The 18,930-nt window shown below is 39.2% G+C and overlaps 1 protein-coding gene across 2 annotated transcripts in view; it reads left to right on the top strand.

Annotated features, from left to right (window-relative positions):
* The window catches only part of GRIN2B (glutamate ionotropic receptor NMDA type subunit 2B), a 402,696-nt gene that overhangs the window by 291,012 nt on the left and 92,754 nt on the right, over positions 1-18,930 (top strand). For both annotated transcript variants that reach the window (XM_014740731.3, XM_070269931.1), the window contains one exon: positions 6,403-6,517. In XM_014740731.3, the coding sequence (XP_014596217.2) occupies positions 6,403-6,517 (115 nt within the window). The remainder of the gene's footprint in view (positions 1-6,402; positions 6,518-18,930) is intronic.

The raw sequence follows: 18,930 nt of genomic DNA, 5'->3' as shown, positions 1-18,930 counted from the left end.
TGGACTGCTAAGGGGCCAAAGCACAATCCTCACCATCAGCAGGAGAGAGGAAGTATATTAAATTTATATCAGTCAGTCTCCAAGATAGTTTAATATCTCATTAATTTAACACTATGAATTTAGAATTTAAATAACTAAGATATGGACTAGCCCAAACTTGAACCTTTTATGATTTGTGAAGAATGGTTTGCAAAATAAATTAAGGGTATAAATACCATTTCAGAGAAAATGTTTAATCTGCTGGAAGACAAATTATTTTTAACCTGTTTCAAATAGTTATAAATTAATCTTACAATCTGCTATTTAAATTAGTTCTTCCTGAGGTTTTTTATTAGGTATCATGTTACAGAAATAAAAGAAAAGGACTGCATTTGACAGCTTAGGAAACTGGTATTTCTAATTATTTTGTTCAATAGCATGGTTTAAGAATTTTATATGTGACATTATATGTCAAAGAAAACTTTTAAAACTTCTTCAAATACCTTTACCTTAAAAAGAAAACCATTGTTGGCAAGAATAAAATAATTTATTGTTCCTGGAAAAGATTGTCACACAATGTAGGAACTGGTGGGTCCAGGATTTGGACAGAGGTTGTCTGACTGCAGTATCCTTGCTCTTAAATACCATGCTGTCTGGTGGTAGTGGTGGTGGTGATGATAGAGTGTGTGTGTATAGTACATACTGCATTCCTTTCCTCTTTGATTAACTTATTTTTTATGTTTCTTCTGGTTTTCTTTCTACAGCATTTTGGGGCATTGTCTAGGTCATTCATTTGAGTATAGGATATCTTACTAATGAGATAGTCCTTCTGGGTTTGATCCCAGAAGAACCCATTGGTAAGTCCAGTGGAGAATTTTTCCCTGTCCATGGCCTGTCATGTCAATAACATTACACTGGATTGGTCATTTTGGATTCATTTTGATAATTATGAATTTATAAGTTGGAGAAAAGTCAGAAATTTCTATTTAGTCTACCAAACCATAACATTGAATATCTAAGTTTTAAATATCTTTGCCTCTTTTTTCCAATACTGGTCTCTAATTAAGCAGATTTTAAATGTTTTAAAGTCTACTATATTTCTAATCCTGTGGGAAATTGTTTCTACTATTTTAAGAGAAAAAATGTATATGAAATAGTAAAAAAAGACCAGAAAAAGACTTTTTTTTAAAGATTTGTGGTTTTGTCATTCAGATGACAGAGTGTAATGATGTAATAGCCACAGTATTAATCAGATGAAATAGAGAGAGAGCATGTCAGAGGAGCATCCCTGTACTTCCCTCATGAGGCAAGTAGGATGGTATGAAACAGTCTATTTTATAGTTGAGAGAGCTGAAAGCTTTGGAACATGCATGAGTGGCACACCAAAGACACAGTTACAGAGTTACAGATTTTCAGAGCAGGAAATTATAAATAAAGGATCAAGAATTCAAGCCTCCTGCCTGAAATTGTGTTCTTTTATTACTTTGTTCTTAATACCTGGAGAATGGAAACTGAGAGCTATGAAAAATTCCACCATGGTTGAGGCATGGTGGTGAGTGGAAAGAACACTGGACTGGAGGTGAGGACAACTGAATCCCATTTCTAGCTCTATCATCTGATCTTGGTAAAGCCCGAAACTCTTCTGGACTTCATCTAGAAATGAAAAGATTGGATGAGATGAGAGACTTATCTCTCTTATTACCACATTAACAGATATTAATAAGAAAAAAAATTAGTGCCTTGTAAAAATATGGAGGGCAAAATAAGTATTGTAGTGCCAGGGCTCCTGGTTTTTGGAAAATTCTGGCAACGCTCTTTTGGATACCTCCCACACAGGGCGTACTGCTAAATCATTGCTTTAGGTATCAACGTGGTGCAGTGGATGAGCTCTGAGTGGTATGGTCAAAGTCAAAGAGGCACAAGGGCTTTTTTACCTCAGCTTGACCTCATTAAAGCCATTGGAGCATGACTTTGGCCATATAAAGCAAATGTATTGGCTCTGAGCCCATCAGGGTTCTGAGGCTATTTCTCAACAAGGAATCAAGCAAGAAATGAGATGGATTTTATTTTATGCAGTCTGTATTAGGGATCTACATAACCCGGGGCATGACATGGGACATGAGAATGCTAAAATGCACATGTGGGGCTCTGCAGAACTAATTTCACTTAACTTGGTGATGTAACAAAAAGAACACTGAACTGAAAATCAGAAGACTTGAACTCCAGTTTTGAACAGGCCGGTCACCTTAGAAAGTTGAGTAGCATCCTCGGGCCTGTTTTCTCCTTTCTAAAATGAGAGATCTCAATGGATAGTTTCTAAGTTTTCTTCTGGTTCTAGCAATCTGAGATTCTGTGTAATATTAGAACTTTATGAGACACACAATAAGGTTCCTAATAGGTCAACCTATATCCCAGAGACAAATCAAGCAATTTTTTTTTCATATACCAAACCTTGATGGGGCTTCTAGAAGATTAGAGTCTTATGGGTAGAGCTTGAATTTGGCTGCCTTTTGAAGCTAGGCTTTTTGAGCATAATCTTGAGGATGACATGTTTAGAAAAAAACAGAGTAGCTGTGGCATCTCTTAATCTTAATTATAGTTTAATTATTGACTGAGGATTTACACATGGAAGCTTTGAAGTTTTAATTAATATTCTAAATTGACAAAGTGCAGTGAGATCCAAAGGTAGTTGGATATTTTTCAGGTCTTGTGGAAAGTTAAAGTGATTAATATGACCGTTTGACCTAGTTCATCCTCTCTATGTGGTATGCAATCTCTATTCCTCCAATGTATTCCACTGATAATTGGGTCTTGTTAAAATGTAGTCATCACACTTTTACTCACTGAGCTCCAAGATGAGGCAAGTTCCCTGTGTTTAGATACTCAAATCATGCTATTATATTCTTTTCCTGAAATTTTCCTATTATATAACCTTATATTTGTATTATATTTTCTATGATTGTCCTATCCACTATTTCATTTGATTATCACGATAGCCTTATGCGATGAGCTAGAGAGAGAATAATGTTTCCATTTTAAAGAGGAAAAACTGAGTTCAGGTGCCAGAGTCACACATCTAGAAGTGACCACACTTTCAATTATTTTTTCACACTTTTCATTACCAATGAATGGATTGGTTTGTTCTGCTGTTCAGAGGACATCCTTGCTCAAGGCAGGTGTATATTTGCAAGCTCCTCACTAATAGCTAAATGTTGCCAACTCAGAGGGAATTACTCAGAAAAACACAATGTGAATGATTAATCTATATACTGCTGAAGAATATGAATGATTAAAGGATACTTTGAAGAAGAATATTTTGTATATTGTCATAAAGTTTTATTAATATTTTTGATAAGTGTAAAATATGTGAGAAGTGTGTAGGCAGAATAAAATCCACCTGTAAAGCTGGAAGAGGGTGAACATCTCAAAAAGAGAAAAATTTATAAAAAACATCAGAAGGATCTGGAGCAGGAAAAACTAGAGAATTTAACTATGGAGTAATTACATTACCCATAAGTGTGGTTTATTTTCTGAAACTTTGAAATTTTCAACCTATATACCCGATTCAATGCTATCCCCTTCAAAGAAGTCATCTTGAGAGGCTATACACTCTATTCCATTCATACTTCTTATTACTTAAATTATTTTCGGAACTTCTCTTTTATAATTGCCTTCTGAAATGGACACTTTCTTTTAAATATTCTTAATGGCGTTTTAGATAAAATCAGAATTATGCAGAGCCATGTCTGGTGCAAGGATGGTGCTTAAGCCAGGTAATTTATTTCCCTTCCTCCTTCCCTCTCGCTCTCCCTCCGTCCAAACCCCCTCCCTCCTTCCTTTTTTTTTCCTTCCCTTTTTCCCTCTCTCCTTCCCTCTTTCCCTCCCTCTTCCTCCTTCCCTCCCCTCCTCTTTCTTCATTCTTTCTCCTTCACCCCCCTCTCTTTCTTCCTTCCAAAAAAAGAGATGGGACTAAATTTTTTTGTGAGTCTCATAAACCTTCTCTGAAGACTTCCACAGATTACTCTAAGCGATACAGTATTGTAGTAAGAACATGTTTTCCAAGTTAATTATGTTGGGTGCTTAAATTCTGGTTTGTTAGTTTAAAATATTTTGTTTTATACTTTTGTAATTATATTCCCTGGAATGAATTATATAGGGCTTTGGTTGGAATGTTGAAGGCGTAAACTACAGGAGACCTGAATATTGTTTTCTTACTCGTGAGGGCTTGCACAGGCAGCACTGAGCTGAGAAATGAGGAACAGTGCAGGGAATGGAGAAGATGCTGTGTGGAGCATTGAGTTGAATTAGAGATGCTACGCTCTTACCTATTGGAAGTGTTTAGAGAGCAGCCAAGGGGATGAGGGGAGGGAACTTGAAGCCATGGCATATGATAACTACGTAAAAGAACTGGGGATGTTAAACCTGATGTGGCATATGAGAATCAGAGGGCTGTGGTAGAGAGGACATGGGACTGGGAATATGGCTTAAAATGTTATTTCTGCTCCCAATTAGCTTTAGAACATTGGGCAAATAATTTGACCTCTCTGTGCTTCAGTTTCCTAACCTATCAAGTTGAAATTATAGAACTAAATGAGCTTAAAGTTTCTTCAAAGATTAAAATTTATTTTATGAGGGATACCTGATAAATATCTTCGGATGCTTGAAGAGCTGTCATGAGGAACCAGGATTTGACCAAGACTGTCTGATATCTAAGGAGGAGACGAGGTTGAGGGGTGGCAGGGGTGCAGATTTCAGCTTTAAGTAAAAACGAACCACCCAACAGTGAGATGGCTACCGTGAGGGTGGAGCGTGCAGTGGTAATCTCCCCATCAGTGAAAGTATTCAAGAAGAGCTGAGAGGACCAATTCTATGATGTTGTAGAAAGGAAGCATAAACTGTAAGAAGTGGTGGGCTAGTTGATTATGAAGGTCTGTTTCAATTCTGAGATTCTAGAAATCTCTACTCTTTTGAGGTCCTCAGTGTTTTTGATTGCATTTGTGGAGCTACACAAGACCAGGAATGACAGGCCTAAAAACCTCAGGCAGGTCTAGAATTGAGAAGTGGTCCCTAAGGGTTTGGTTCATGATTCCTCGTCATCTTTATAATTGCCTGAAGGATAGGCATCCTGGCAACCTGGTTGCTTAAACTAATGTTACCTGGAAGAATGAAGGAGAATCTCACAGTTTCACTGAATGAGAAGACTTAAAAGAGGAACGGATAAGCTGCCTCCAGATGCATTCTTGTCCCCTTCAATGTATTAGGAAACCATTGTTGATCACATCTGCAAAGCCTTTTAGAATCCTCATGGCAATTACAAGATACCCCTTTGCTTCTTAGCAGAGACAGGTCTCACAGCAGCATCGGGCCCAAGGCTCCAGAGTAGCATGTCATGTGAACACAGAGCTAATCATTATTGATTCCTTGGGCCATTATGGCAAAGGGACATTAATTACCATCAGCACAGTTATACTAATGCATTTGTAATGAGCATGCCTGTGGGAATTCCCAGTGAGGGAACTCTTCATCAGATCAGAGCAGCCAGCAGGGGAATGGGGCAAGCTGGGGGTGCAGGTGTTGAGGAGAAAGACAATTTCATTGGTCTGGTTCTAGTTATTTCCAGAGTTTCCATTCATTTATGTACCTGTACCTAGAGAAGTCTGTGAAATGCCTCTCCCTCCACCCCTTCAGTAAGAAATTACTGTTACTGACCAGAAACAGTATTTTCTGTTCGCTATACACAGTGCGGTAACTGTGGTTTCCAGATGCGTCTTGTGGAAACAGAACCCTGACTGCTGGACTCATCTCACAATTTTTAGAAGTAGGGACTGGGCAGGATTTTAGCAAGAGTTCAAAACCACGTGTGTAGCTCTGGAAGGCCGAGAGACCCAAATCTCCGATATGCCACCTTTCTTAGCAGAACGTGGTCTTGCTACACTCCTACTTTCTTCTGTTGTCTCTACCACTTCTGCCTTTTAATCCACCCCCTTTTTTGCATAATAATTAACACTTAATGAAGGTTTACTATTATGCACCAGGCCTCATGGTCCTCATGGTAAGTTATCTCATTTAAGCCTTACAAACCTAATAAAGTAGGTTTCTTTATTACCCCATTTTTTATAGATAGTGAAAAAAGTGATGTTCAGAGGGCTAAGTAATTTGGTCAAAATCATAGCTATGGACTAAACTCAAACTCAGTGCCCTTATTTTAAATTTTGTATTGTCTTTTCATATTATTCCTATTATGTGAAAATTTGGATGACTATTGTATATTCAACTGGGAGCTCAAGGGGTACCGAGTTTCACAATGGTATTTGTATATCTGTCTACCTGTCTGTCTCCATCTTTCTCTCTGTCTTCCTAACTATCTTGTTCTTAGCCTACCTTCTTCAGACTTTTAACCTTCCTTTTATTTTATCTTTACAGGTATCTGATCAATGTCACTTTTGAGGGGAGAAATCTGTCCTTCAGTGAAGATGGCTACCAGATGCACCCAAAACTGGTGATAATCCTTCTGAACAAGGAGAGGAAGTGGGAGAGGGTAGGACATGTCTTTGGCAATTCTTGAGCAAAGTAGAAGGATGGGGATGTAAAATTTTGCAGGACAATAAAGGAAAACAGTCCTATGGTTTTGGTCTCTAAGCTGGCCAGCAAGAGATGAATACTTCAGTACTTTGAGAACACAGGAGAAGCCATTTCTTACACTTGCAGCTTTGTTTTCTTGCTACGTGGGTTAATCTAGAGATTATTTTCTTTCTGTATTATTTTTATTGGTTATGGTGCTGTCTGAATCACAATTTTGTTTTAATGGAAGAGTATGCATGTACAATATAACACAATTTAGTGAAGAAACTGAATCAGTGGTACACTTCAGAGGTCATGTCCTATTCAGTATACTGGGGAGGCCTATGAAAACTAATTTAAGAGCAGACAGATTTGGATTCACCGTGGTTGGAGGCTTGCTATGCAAGGTTCTTCTCAGGATCTCTCCCAGTGCCAGCTGATCACAGGGTCTGAAATTCTACCACTAGAAATTAATTTCTGTGGGTGCCAGAATGCCTAGGTTCTATTTTCAGCTCCTCTACCCACTAACTAGTTCCACACAGGACCTTGGACAAATCTCCTAACTTCTCGGTGCCTCCACTACCTCATCTATAAAATGGGAATAATAATAATAGTACCAATATCTCAGGAGTGTTATGAGGGTTAAATATATTAATATATGTAAAAGACTTAGAAAAGTGCCTGGCACACAGTAAGCACTCAATGGGTATTAGGTTTTAGTGTTGTTATTGATTCCTAGTTAAATGCAAATCTTCCTAAGAGTAATGTCATCACTGGTGTTTCTCCAAGTTCTGCAGGGCATTTGTCCCTTGAGATGCTTTGTTGAAAAATGGTTACGCAGTTAAATAAGGTTGGGATATGCTACCTGCTGTTTCTTATTCTGGGAGATTCTCAGAACATATTAGCATTTGAAAGTTCAGAGGTGTCTTATAGTAAAGAAACATCTTTAATTTTATTTAATCTAACTTTTTCCAAAATTATTTTCTTGCAAAACCCTTTTGTTCATGAAATTCATATTCTGGGAAACACATTGGAAACTTTTATTTGAGTCCATTTCTACAGATTCCATGGGCCAATTGACTGAGAACAGGCTTTAAGATGTCAGCATGGCTCTGACTGGAATGGAAACCAAACTATATATTTCTAGAGAAAGTAGCCAGGAAAAGACACCAGAGACAAACTTCCCAAAATTCACAATCTTGTCACAGAGAGCATTGGACAGGTAGTTATGCAAATGCTCACCTGTGAAACGGGGCATGTGTGGCTCAGATAGTGGCACCAAAGGCCTTATTCTTCAGATTGAAGGACCTCAATCTGTCATGTAGCTCCTCGTGTCAGAGCACAGCTATGAGGCTTACATTCTGCCTGGTGTTCTTGATTAAAATTGCCTTCCCTCCACTGAGTTACCATTTGTTCAGAAATGGTTGTTCCCTGGACTCCTGCTCTTCACCCCAATCAAGCTGCTTTTCACTGCTACCATAGAGACATAGTAATTTAAGAAGTGTTCTGGGACCTCATGTATAACAGGCACTTCTGTATATTTCAGAAGAGGAGTTATTAATAACTGAGGTTTCATACGTGGATCAGAAGATGTCCAGCTGGGGTAGCTTTTATGCGCTAGACTCATGATTACTGTTTCAAATATGGGGCATGTCATAACTGTCCTTTTTTAAAGAGACATCACTTACTGTCACTTGTGCTGATTTCTCTTCCTTAGGCTGGAATCTGAGGTCTGCGACCTCCACCCTTTTCCAAAACTAGACCCTCCCCCTGGGGTTTAGATCCCTTCTCTCCTTATCAATTCTATCTTTACACTAGCTCTTGAATTTAATCCTTACTTTTTATATGATCCAGAAACTATGATGATTTTTTAAATAAGCCTTTCTGTCCCTATGTCCACCTTTATCCATTCAGATAAATCCTTGGACATGGCTGCTAGAGTGAGCTTCCTTAGGCACACTTCTGGTTATGTTCTTTCTCTGCAAAAAAATCCATTCAAAGTTTCTGTGGTTTATGGATTGGGTCCAAACTTTATCTTTTCTTACATTTGAGGCTCTGATCTACCTTTTAACATCTGTCTTCTCTTGCTTACCATTTGTTGTCTCACCATTAAGCTACATTGGGCTCCTCTCTGTTCTGAGAATGTATCCCTGTCCATCTTGCTCCCTGTACAGCATGTCATGATGTTTCCTTTTCCTGGAATGAATTGTCCAATTATACAAATCATAACCATCCTTTGAAACACAATTAAAATGTTGCTGTCTCCTTCCCTGATCTTTGACTGAGATACAATCCTTCACTCTCTCGTCCCCTGTAGCTTTTGTGCATACATCTGTTGTAGCACTCATCACATCTGCCTGTGTTAGAGTTGTGTGTATGCATGCTTCTGGGTGGCAGAGGCTGTGTCTTTATATCATTGTGTCCTCACAGCAACCTGGAAGAGCGTGTTGCATATAGCAGTTGAATAAATATGTGTCGAATGAATGAGAACCATTACATAATACAAGAGGATAAAATCTATCATTGAGAGTCTAAGTTTATGCTATTGCCCTTGATGCAATAGCTGTTTTCTGAGGAGGAGATAAAATCTTTATGTAGATTGAGTTTTCATAGATCATATTTTAAATGTACTCAGGGAACTTGTTCTTTAAAGAAATTCTGTAGTTAATCTTTTTTGTAAAGCATTCTGGGAGGGGTTTGCCTCATAGAATAGAACATTTCCATATCGACTTAGTTAAATTAGGGAACATTGCTGGAGAGAGATCTTCAGTGTTCATTGAGTTCACAGAGCCACGCAGCTCCCAAACTTGGAAGCCCCCGTTAGGACTCACTTGTGGTCAGGGAGGAGCAGCAGGAGCCAGGCACAGCTCTAGGGCGTGTCTGACATGTGGTGAAATTGTACTGTGGGAAGTTGTACATTTGCTCAATTCTTAGTCTGGCCCCCAGGCCCCTTCTGCATTCCTAATGAATTAGGATTCCTAATATCACTCCAGAAGGCCCCCTGTGGTCCAGGGAAGATTTAGTGTCTGTCGACTCCACAGAGGCAGGCCCCAGGATGAGGATTCTACACTGTGGAGATGGACACTGGGAAGATAAGCAGGGAAAGAATCTGGATTTGTGGAAAAAATTTGGCTAAGAGACAGGGCTCTCAGCTTCCAGTCAGATCCCTAACTCAGCTGTGTGACCTGCTGTTATCACTTTTCTGGATCTTTCTTTCCTCATGTCTGAACTCATGGTATGAGGTTAAAGACTTGTAGGATCCTTTCCAGCTCAAAATTCTGGGATTACAAATTCATGTTGTAAATAAATAGGAAGTTGGAATGGAAATTGGATGAGAGCTGGATCATACAAAAGGAACCTGAGTTTGTTTTTAAGGACAGTAACTCCCAGGACATATTTGTCATTCTCGTCATTTAGATAAATATCATCTCAGAAGGCCTTCCCTGATGACCCGAGCTAAAATGCCACCCATTCACTCTTTCACAAAAGTTTATGTTAATTTTCCTGAGTCTACTTATTATCTGATATTTTGCTTATTTGCCTGCTTGTTTGCTTATTGCCTGTGTCATCACACCAAGACAGATGCTTCGTGGGAGCAAGGACCTTGTTCACCTCTATAATCCTAACACTGAAGAAGAGAGCCTGGCTCAGAGTGACCACTCAAGAAATATTTGTTAAATAAATGAAGAATCTGTGTGCTTATGAGAGTTAGAATATTGGCCAGTCATTTCACTTCTGCCTGAAAATCTCCCATTTAGATAGAGGAGTTTACTGAAGAGAGAGTGAGAGCAGGTGTATTTCCCACCTTTGGAGTGAGCACTCCAAGTGCCAGTGAAGGACTCGGGGGCGCTCTTCATTGAGGCTCGATGTCCAGAGGAAGCATACCCAAACAGTTCTTAACAGGAAGCCTAGGGTCAAAGAAGATTCATTATGTTGTTGGTGTGAACCATGTGATGGGATTTCAGAATATTCCTTCAGGTTTTTAAAAAGTACTCTCCTGGGGGCTGGCCTGGTGGCATAGTGGTTAAGTTCATGCACTCCGCTTGGGCAGCCCAGGGATTTGCAGGTTCAGATCCCAGGCATAGACTTACACACTGCTCATCAAGCCATACTGTGGCAGCATCCTACGTACAAAATAGAGGAAGACTGGCATAGATGTTAGCTCAGGGACAATCTTCCTCAAGCAAAAAGAGGAAGATTGGCAACAGATGTTAGCTCAGGGCCAATCTTCCTCACCAAAAAAGGAAGAAACATTGAAAGAAAGAAAAGTAGTCTCAAAGCTACTATCTTATAAATTTGGCTTCTTCTGAAAAACTTGAAGTCAGGGCAGCATAGTCTATGGGACTCAGATTGGTTTTGGAAATCAGAAACAGCTGAGTTCAACTGCCCACATTGCCATTTATCAGTTGTGTAAGCCAAGTGGCTGATATCCCTTAATCTATTTCCCTTTTGTAAAATAGGGTCTTACATAAAGCTATTGTAAAGATTAAAGGAGAATTTTTAGTAAAACACTGGTTAATAGTGACTGAAACATAGCCAGTATTCAACAAATGTCAGTTGGTAATCCTCACCCAGTTTGTGTAATTTTTAAGGTAATATTTGCACATGGTGAAAAGTTAAACGGTATAAAAAGTATCCAGTAAAAAGAATGTCCTCTTATCATCTGTAATCCTTGCCTCCCCCAGGCACCTCCCCAGAGCAATCATTGCTCTCAATGCCTTATGTATTTGCCCTGAAAATACTCCAAGCATATACAAATTTTGTATATTTAATCAATCGCTTTTTTTAAAGAACATAGTACCTGCTTTTGTGAACCTTTAAAAGGGTCTTATATAAGTAGTCACTAAGGAGATGGGGATGTGGGGGGCTAGTATAGCAAAGAAATCTCTGGATCAGGATTATATTCACAGAAAGCCAAGTCCATTTCTCTGGTATGTGGGAATGTGAGGAAGAACATTTTAAAAAATACACACACACACACACGCGCACGCACATATGCAGGCATAGCATGGTGAGTTGGAAAGAGGAGGGGATGGTGAAAAAATAATTGTGTACAGAGTGGGTTCATTTATAAGTCTCTCCCTCTAAGTGGGGGACAGCTGCATAAACTTGCATTAAAAATAGTCTGGCTCAGAGAAGCAGTTACAACAAACATTCAGGCTTCTGTCTTTATCAGAGGCTCTCGTGATTTGCTTCCTTGCTGCTGCTCTCTGCTTCCATTTAGTCACTCCTAAAATGGGGATAATAAAAATGAAATGCAGTGGGGGTGTGTTCTGAGTAATGACTTCAAGAAATGATGATGGTGCATTTTCAGGCTGTGAGATGTAAACAGACCTTAAAGGGACTGTCTGGGTCAGAATTACAGGAGGATATGTATGGTTTGCATCTCTGCTTGTCTTTTACCCAGAGAGATAAGAAGTGTATTTTATAAGCCCATGCCCTCTTCCGTGCCTCCACCTACCAGAAAATACCCTTCCTTATGTAGGTTAAAACATTCTCAGTTTGTTTGGGTCATTCTTTGGGCTCCAAAACCCCAGTTATCATCTTAGTCTTGCAATACTTGGATATTACAGCCACATCCACCACTGAAGGAAGTGCTAGAAATGAAAGTGCTTTGCTGAAAGTGCTGAGCCCATCATGCTACTTATGAATTAGTGTATGGATCGGTGAGAGACAGGAAGGGTGACCAAACTGGTAGAAAGAAGAGTCGTCTAAGAGCTGCAGCAGCAACTACAGCATCATAAAACAGAATGCTCTACCAGTGCCTGGAGCCTGGGATGAATGAGACAGGTTAAGGGATGCTTCTGGTAGCTTAATATCCAGGAGACAGCACTAACTCCGGGCCGTAGGTACTCTATGACTAGCACTTAAGGACTAGAGTGATCAGACTCCAAATGATCAGTTTGGTGATGATACAACAGAGGTTGATGGCTGTTGTGGTAGATACCACTTGAATGCTGTGTACTGACAAAATAAAACAGCCTCCTCATCTCCTCATGTGCACGTGTGTACTTGCACACACATGCACAGACTCACTCATGTACAAACTGACAGACTGCTAATGAACACAGGAACCATAGATGTTTGATTTTGCACTACATGTCTGTGCCCAGCACAGTGTGAGACATTACTGAGTAGGCCAGGAAATATTTGGTGATGGCTCAAACACACCTGAACAAACTGTTCTCCGCCTTCCAGCCTCAGAGGAGAGGCCAGGGAATATCCATGCTCTCTCTAGATTCTGCACAGGGTGTCTGAGGAGGGAAGCAGAAGCTCCTCATGTCAGGGGTATTTGTTCTCGATCTCCTGATACCTCCATTTGACAATATGCTATTTTTACTGACTTTGAACTGAGTTCTAATGTGCAGCATTAGATTAAGGGATTAGAAAACAGGATCCATGGAGAAAGGCTGTGAGAATTGGGATCATTAGGGGAAGAAGAAAAGGCAATGAGGTGATGACTTACTCTCTTTAAATGTATTAAAAATTATTGTACCAAGAGTTGAGATCAGCTGTTCACTTTCTCCTGTGAGAAAAAACGAGAGTAAGTGAGCTTAAGATCAAGCAGAGAGGATTTATGTTAGCAATAGGGAGAATTTCTCATAGAGAGATGTGTTGAGTACTGAAACTTTTAACAACACCAGGGGATAACTTTGGAAGTCCTAAAAGTTGAATATGTCCTCATCTCTCTGTAGTGTACAGTCCTGCCCAAACTACAATTCATGGACTACATGGCATTGAGACAGTTTTCCTCCCTTCCCTTCCCTTCCTTTCCCTTCCCTTCCCTTCCCCTCCCTCCCTCCCTCCCTTCCTTCCCTCCCTCCTTCCTTCCCATACATAGTTACTGATCACCTACCCTGTGCCAAGCATTGCCTCCACTGAATTAGTATTATAGTTTTCCTAGTGGCCGGGGTATAAAAAGTACATTGCAAGGAGAAAGGTGCTTATTGTGACACTTAAAATTTCTATAATCTAAGGTAATTTTTATCTTACTATTTCATATGGTCTAATAGTTGAGTGGATCTTTCATGTTGCTTGGTTAATAAAGACCCTACTGGTATATATTTTATTTATGACAATGGCTTGCAGACAGGGCTGCTGGATTACATATTTTTGGTTGTCTTTCCAAGTTGTGATTGTCACAGACTCTGACATCCAAGTATTCCCTTCTCGTTCCCTGAGCTCCAAGAGCTGTTTGCCACCCTGTTTGCCTACACTCTTTTCTAGGATTCCAGAAAGAGACCACTGGAGCCAGCCCCTGGGAGGAGAAGGTGTGCCCTTATCCCCTAAAATCTGAACACCACTGTTAGACTGAGTCCACAGTGTCAAGCTTCTACCCCTAAGTATGTTTGTGAAATAATTAGAAGAGAAGAGCAGGATGTATTGGGGGAATAGACTTCAGAAATGTCATTTCAGAAAGGCTAGTTGTGTTTATGTGCTTGTCATCGGCCACTGAATGAAAAGGATAAAAGAAGAAGGTAACCTTGATTGACTTTACTTTTAAAGCCTACACATGCTGATGGGGAGAAAAAGCAGAATTGAATTTGGGGACTGAAGTGCTGCCTTAACCTTGGCTTAAGGAGACATGGAAAATAAGAAAGTGTCCCTAAAGCCAAAAGATGGCTTTTATCCATCTTGTTTAAATTTTATTGAGATTTTTATTTCATGACAGTTATCTGTGGTTGGCTCCTGAGTCCTCTGAAGTATCTTTCTAATTTCTAGGTTATAACGTTTTTCTAGTAGTGGTATTGAAGAGGAAATAGTGGTGTGGCGTTCAGAGGACTCATGTTTATATACAGATTAAAAACAACATTTATGATTTTCTTATTGTAAGAGAATCGATGCTTATTAAAGACATTTGGGTGGATAAAATAAAATGTTCCTATATACACACCTGTAAAGAATTAGCATTTACATTTCTTCTATTTCTTACCAATGTTTTCTGTGCATGTTATGTGTATGTGTATATGTTATAACACAATATAATGTGATACAGTGGAATTGGGTACACAATGTATAAACAGTTTGAAACCTACTTTTTTTGTCTTATTGTGATATTTTAGACATTTTCCTATTTTATTAATATTATCCAAAAGCATGGAACTTAATGACTGCCTAATATTCCATTGTAAGGATGTATCATACTTCTTGCTTCTTCATGATTAAACTTTCATATGTATGATAAATAGAGACTCTAATACTCATATGAAAATAATTTCAGAGTTTTTGATGGTCCACTTTTGTTGCTGTAAGATTGTTTTCCAAGGTAACAACGTTTGGTCACTTTTTTAATCTAATGTCCCTAAACATTAAAAATAACAGCCCTTAATTTGAGAATGGCTTGAGTTATATTAATTCACTGAAAGCCAGTGGACACATGTGCAGTTAGTTTGGAAGGCTCTGCTTTGTGATTCTTGGTCTGCTGGGAGTTGCAGAAGGTTTTCACTTTTTGGTCTTCTGATTGAGTGTGCCATCCTCTAACTTTGCTGATAAGAATATTTCTCTTTGGTCGTTACATCATGCAGAGAATGGGGTTGACCATGTATTCTGTTTCTCTGTGCAATTTTCATCATACTGGAACCATTTTCTTGAGAGTTGGAGGCTTGTAAAATTCAAGTCTATATTCCCCAGGAAGTCCTAGAGTTCATACTTGGTGTGATGTCCTTTCTAGTGTCTTTTCTATTCTCTCTGCCACAAGCAAGGCAGGAAGACGAGAGAGTAATTCCCTTCTTTCACCAGTGGGGGCAGCATCTGGCTAACTCACATACCCACAGGCTGACGTGGCTGGTGACTGACTGGGCCATCACAGCAGGGTCCTATTCTTTTCGAACCTTTATGTGTTTTCCACTAAACAGGCTTCTTTGTGCATACATTAATAGCATGTTCACTTTAGCGGAGATCTGAAGTTTGACATTAAAGCTATAATGTCTGAATGTCCTTCATATGCAAGCATGCCTCTATTGACCTAGCACCGGGAGATCTTCTGCTTTGAGTTTTTCCTACAGTGAGGATGGATTTGTACTAGTCCACCTACAGTCTCTCTCTCCATATAATACCTATTTATGAGAATGTCCAGGAACAGGGTAAAAGTAATTTGTGTACACAGGGAGAGAAGCTCTGACCTTGGCATGTTAACTCTGCTAATCAGCCTGCAGTACAAAGATTTGAAAGGATGTGTTGGCCAATTAAAAGAAAATAAATTGTCTTTGAGAATGAAAGCTATTAGTAAAAAACATGGATACAAATCTCCCCCAACATCCATAGCACCCAGATCGTTTGGGGTGATTTTATTATTTTCTCTGTTAGGATTATTTCTGTTCATAATTTGGTGAACAGAAATTTAGTTCATTCTGAAATATGTATGGAGAGAGAGAGGACTTAGGACAGCTCGTGTGAGCCAGGTGTTCTCTGCTGCCCATAAAGGCAGCCCGCTGCTGGTTCCACAGGCATTCCAGGTCTTAGCTCTGGCAGCTGAATGTTCAGAAGGTTTAAACTAAACGTGGATCTGTACCAGGGAATGGTGAGAAGGAAATGCGATTTGGGGGAGGCAGATAAAAGAGGAGAAGAGCACATGTAGAAGGCAGTCCTGGGGAGAAAGTGACAGACCTCCAGGGGAAAGAAAACCGTTCTCCACTGCTGTATTTTCCAGGTGCACAGCATTCTCTGTTTACACCAAACTCCCCCGGATATCCTTTCACATTTTTTTACTCCAAGGATTTGGTGTAGGGAGGATCTTCAGATCATCTTTGGCTATTCCTGTAATAACATGAATCATTTTTTCTTCATTCATCCCATAGGGAATGGAGCTTGCTGGCAAAGGAACAGATTACTACCTCTCAGGTAGAATTTCTGGTGGATATTTAAGCCACCTCAGCATTCTCTTTGTAGACTAGCGAAAAAAAATTTTATTTTCCCTATAGGAGCTGGGAAAGATGTACAATTTCTAGAACAGTCTAGCCTGGGATTAAGGGATTTGAGGAAGATTTGACCCCTAGCACATCTCATATTTGTATAGCACTTTATTAGCAATGCAGTTTATGAAGAGCTTAAGCATACATGCTCTCATTTTGATTCCTATTAAAACTTTGGAAAATAACTTGAACCGATAAGTAAACTGAGGCTCAGAGAGGTCACATGATTTGCCCAAAGTTACACAGCTAAGTAATGGCTAGACATTTATATACAGAGTATATGAGTACAACTAGACTAATAGGATCAAAGTGCAGCAATATCAGTGGGAATAATTTTGTAGACCAGAGGACAAATCACACCATGGAAACATGGGCCCTATCACTTAAGAGTTTTAAAACGGTGTGTTAAGAAACGAGTCCTGCGTGGGCCGGGGGGAGTGGTTAGCCCAGGATGTGACTGGCTGTTTCAGTGTAACATTTTTCTGAGATTAACAAAAATGAAAAAGGAAGGAGGGAGAGAAAGAGGGAGGGAAGGCAGAAAGAAGGGAAGACCGTCACTACCTATGGAAACAGCTATCTAGTCCCGATTGCATAGAGGGGATTTTCTAGAAAGAGTTATCCTCCGCTTTAAAAGCTCTTCTAAAATGCAGGCACCATGGCAGTGGCACTGTGGCCATGCAGCCCCATTGATCAGACATCTGCTGAGGTGCAGAGAAATCTTGAAACACCAAGGGGAATTTAAAATAGCTGACCTACAAAAGAATCCTTAAAGTTTAGTAGGAGAGTGACATGAAATTTTAACTTTGCTTTGCATACAACACAATCAACCAAATATTTTATGAACTTAAGTAGCTAAGAGAGAATAGTTTTGGGATCTCGTATAAAACTAGATGAAGGCTCATTAAGCTAAATATGTATGTATGAAAGAGAAAGTAGGAACAAAATTCAACGAATAAGAACACTGATCTTCAGTGATTCATCATTGCCTCTTCAGTGTTTCCCAAGTATGATTGTGGGTTTCACTGTGGTGAGTTAATTTAAGAGGGATGAGTATTTTTTATTTAAATAATCATCTGTTTGTTTTTATAGTTATCTTCTATCTTTGGCAAATGACGCTTTTCTCACATTTACAGTGATGATATGAAATTTTTTAAAAATTATATTTTTATAAGGAAGGTTATTTCATATATTAAATTAAAAATAGTGTAGGTGGTACACAGATGTGAAAATTGTTAGAAGTGGTGCTTGAATGAGTGAAATTTGGGAAATGTTTCCATAAGACAAAGTGTGCTCCCTACCCTGACTCTCAAGTCACAGCATTCAAGGCTGACCTACCTCCCCATCCTCTTGCCCCATACCTCTGTACATTTAGTCTACACTTAATGGATGCTATTTAGCCAGCGTAATTGAGACTAACCCTTCTCTAATACCTCTTGTACTTTTATGCCTACAAGTCTTGGATTATGCCCTGCCCTTAACCTTGAAATATTGAACTTGTCCTTTGAGGCATAATTTAGAAGTCAAGACGCATCATATCTTACTCACTTCTGCCTAGTGCAGTAATTTATCTGAAGAGTATAAATAGACATTGCTTCACCTTTCTGTGCGTCAGTTTCCTCATCTATAAAATGGGAAGAATAATAATGCCTACTGCAGATTGTTGCTATAAGGATCAAATAAGTTTTAATTCATGTACAATTCTTAGCACAATATCTGTCATGTAGCAAGTGTTGTGCAAATGTTCACTGTTGCTTTACTCAAACATATTTTAAACCAATGATAATAGAATTGAAATTAGGTTGTGGAAAACAAGAAAGTGAAGAAGATGACCATACATGCACATATGCAGAACAAGGTTGGATTTTGGCCTCGGTCGCTGAAAGGAAGGAACTAGGAAACAACAAATAGAATCTTTCACTTGCTTGGTGATAAATTGACAGTGAGCAAGCTCTCTTCCTTTATTCTTAAACACTTTTGCACAGGGATTTAAGAAAACTAAGTTTTATTAATAAGAAAATAATGGCAAAGTCTACAATACAGTACAGCAGCCCATGCTGGGCCCATCACCCAGAAATCAGGCAATTGAAAACCTCCTCAGCTCAGATTTAGCACTAATTATTAATAACATTAAATAACAACCAAAACACATTAACCAATAATGACAGTTTATGAAACCTTGTAGTATATCCTTGTGCCATTTGATCTCCTTGGGTTTCGTTTCATTGTGATAAGCCCCCACTTTGTGGTTGGTGATAAAGAACTGCCGGTCTCCTCTTTATGGCTTCTTTATTGTGCAGTGGGTAGCTTGGCCCGTAACCATTAAATTCCTTCTACAGGGGAAAGTGGTTTATGTCAAAAGACATGTCATAGCCAGGGTTGAATATAAAGGGGATGATGGTAAAAGCGGGAGTGGATGATAGTAACAATTGACACCTGAATAGTGTTTTACAGTTTACACCAGGGGTTCTCAAAGTGGGGT

Source organism: Equus caballus, chromosome 6 (genome assembly GCF_041296265.1).
Source record: "Equus caballus isolate H_3958 breed thoroughbred chromosome 6, TB-T2T, whole genome shotgun sequence".
In the NCBI taxonomy this organism is placed as follows: Eukaryota; Metazoa; Chordata; class Mammalia; order Perissodactyla; family Equidae; genus Equus; species Equus caballus.
Note: the sequence above shows the minus strand (reverse complement) of the source record. Positions and strands in the feature narration are given on the sequence as shown.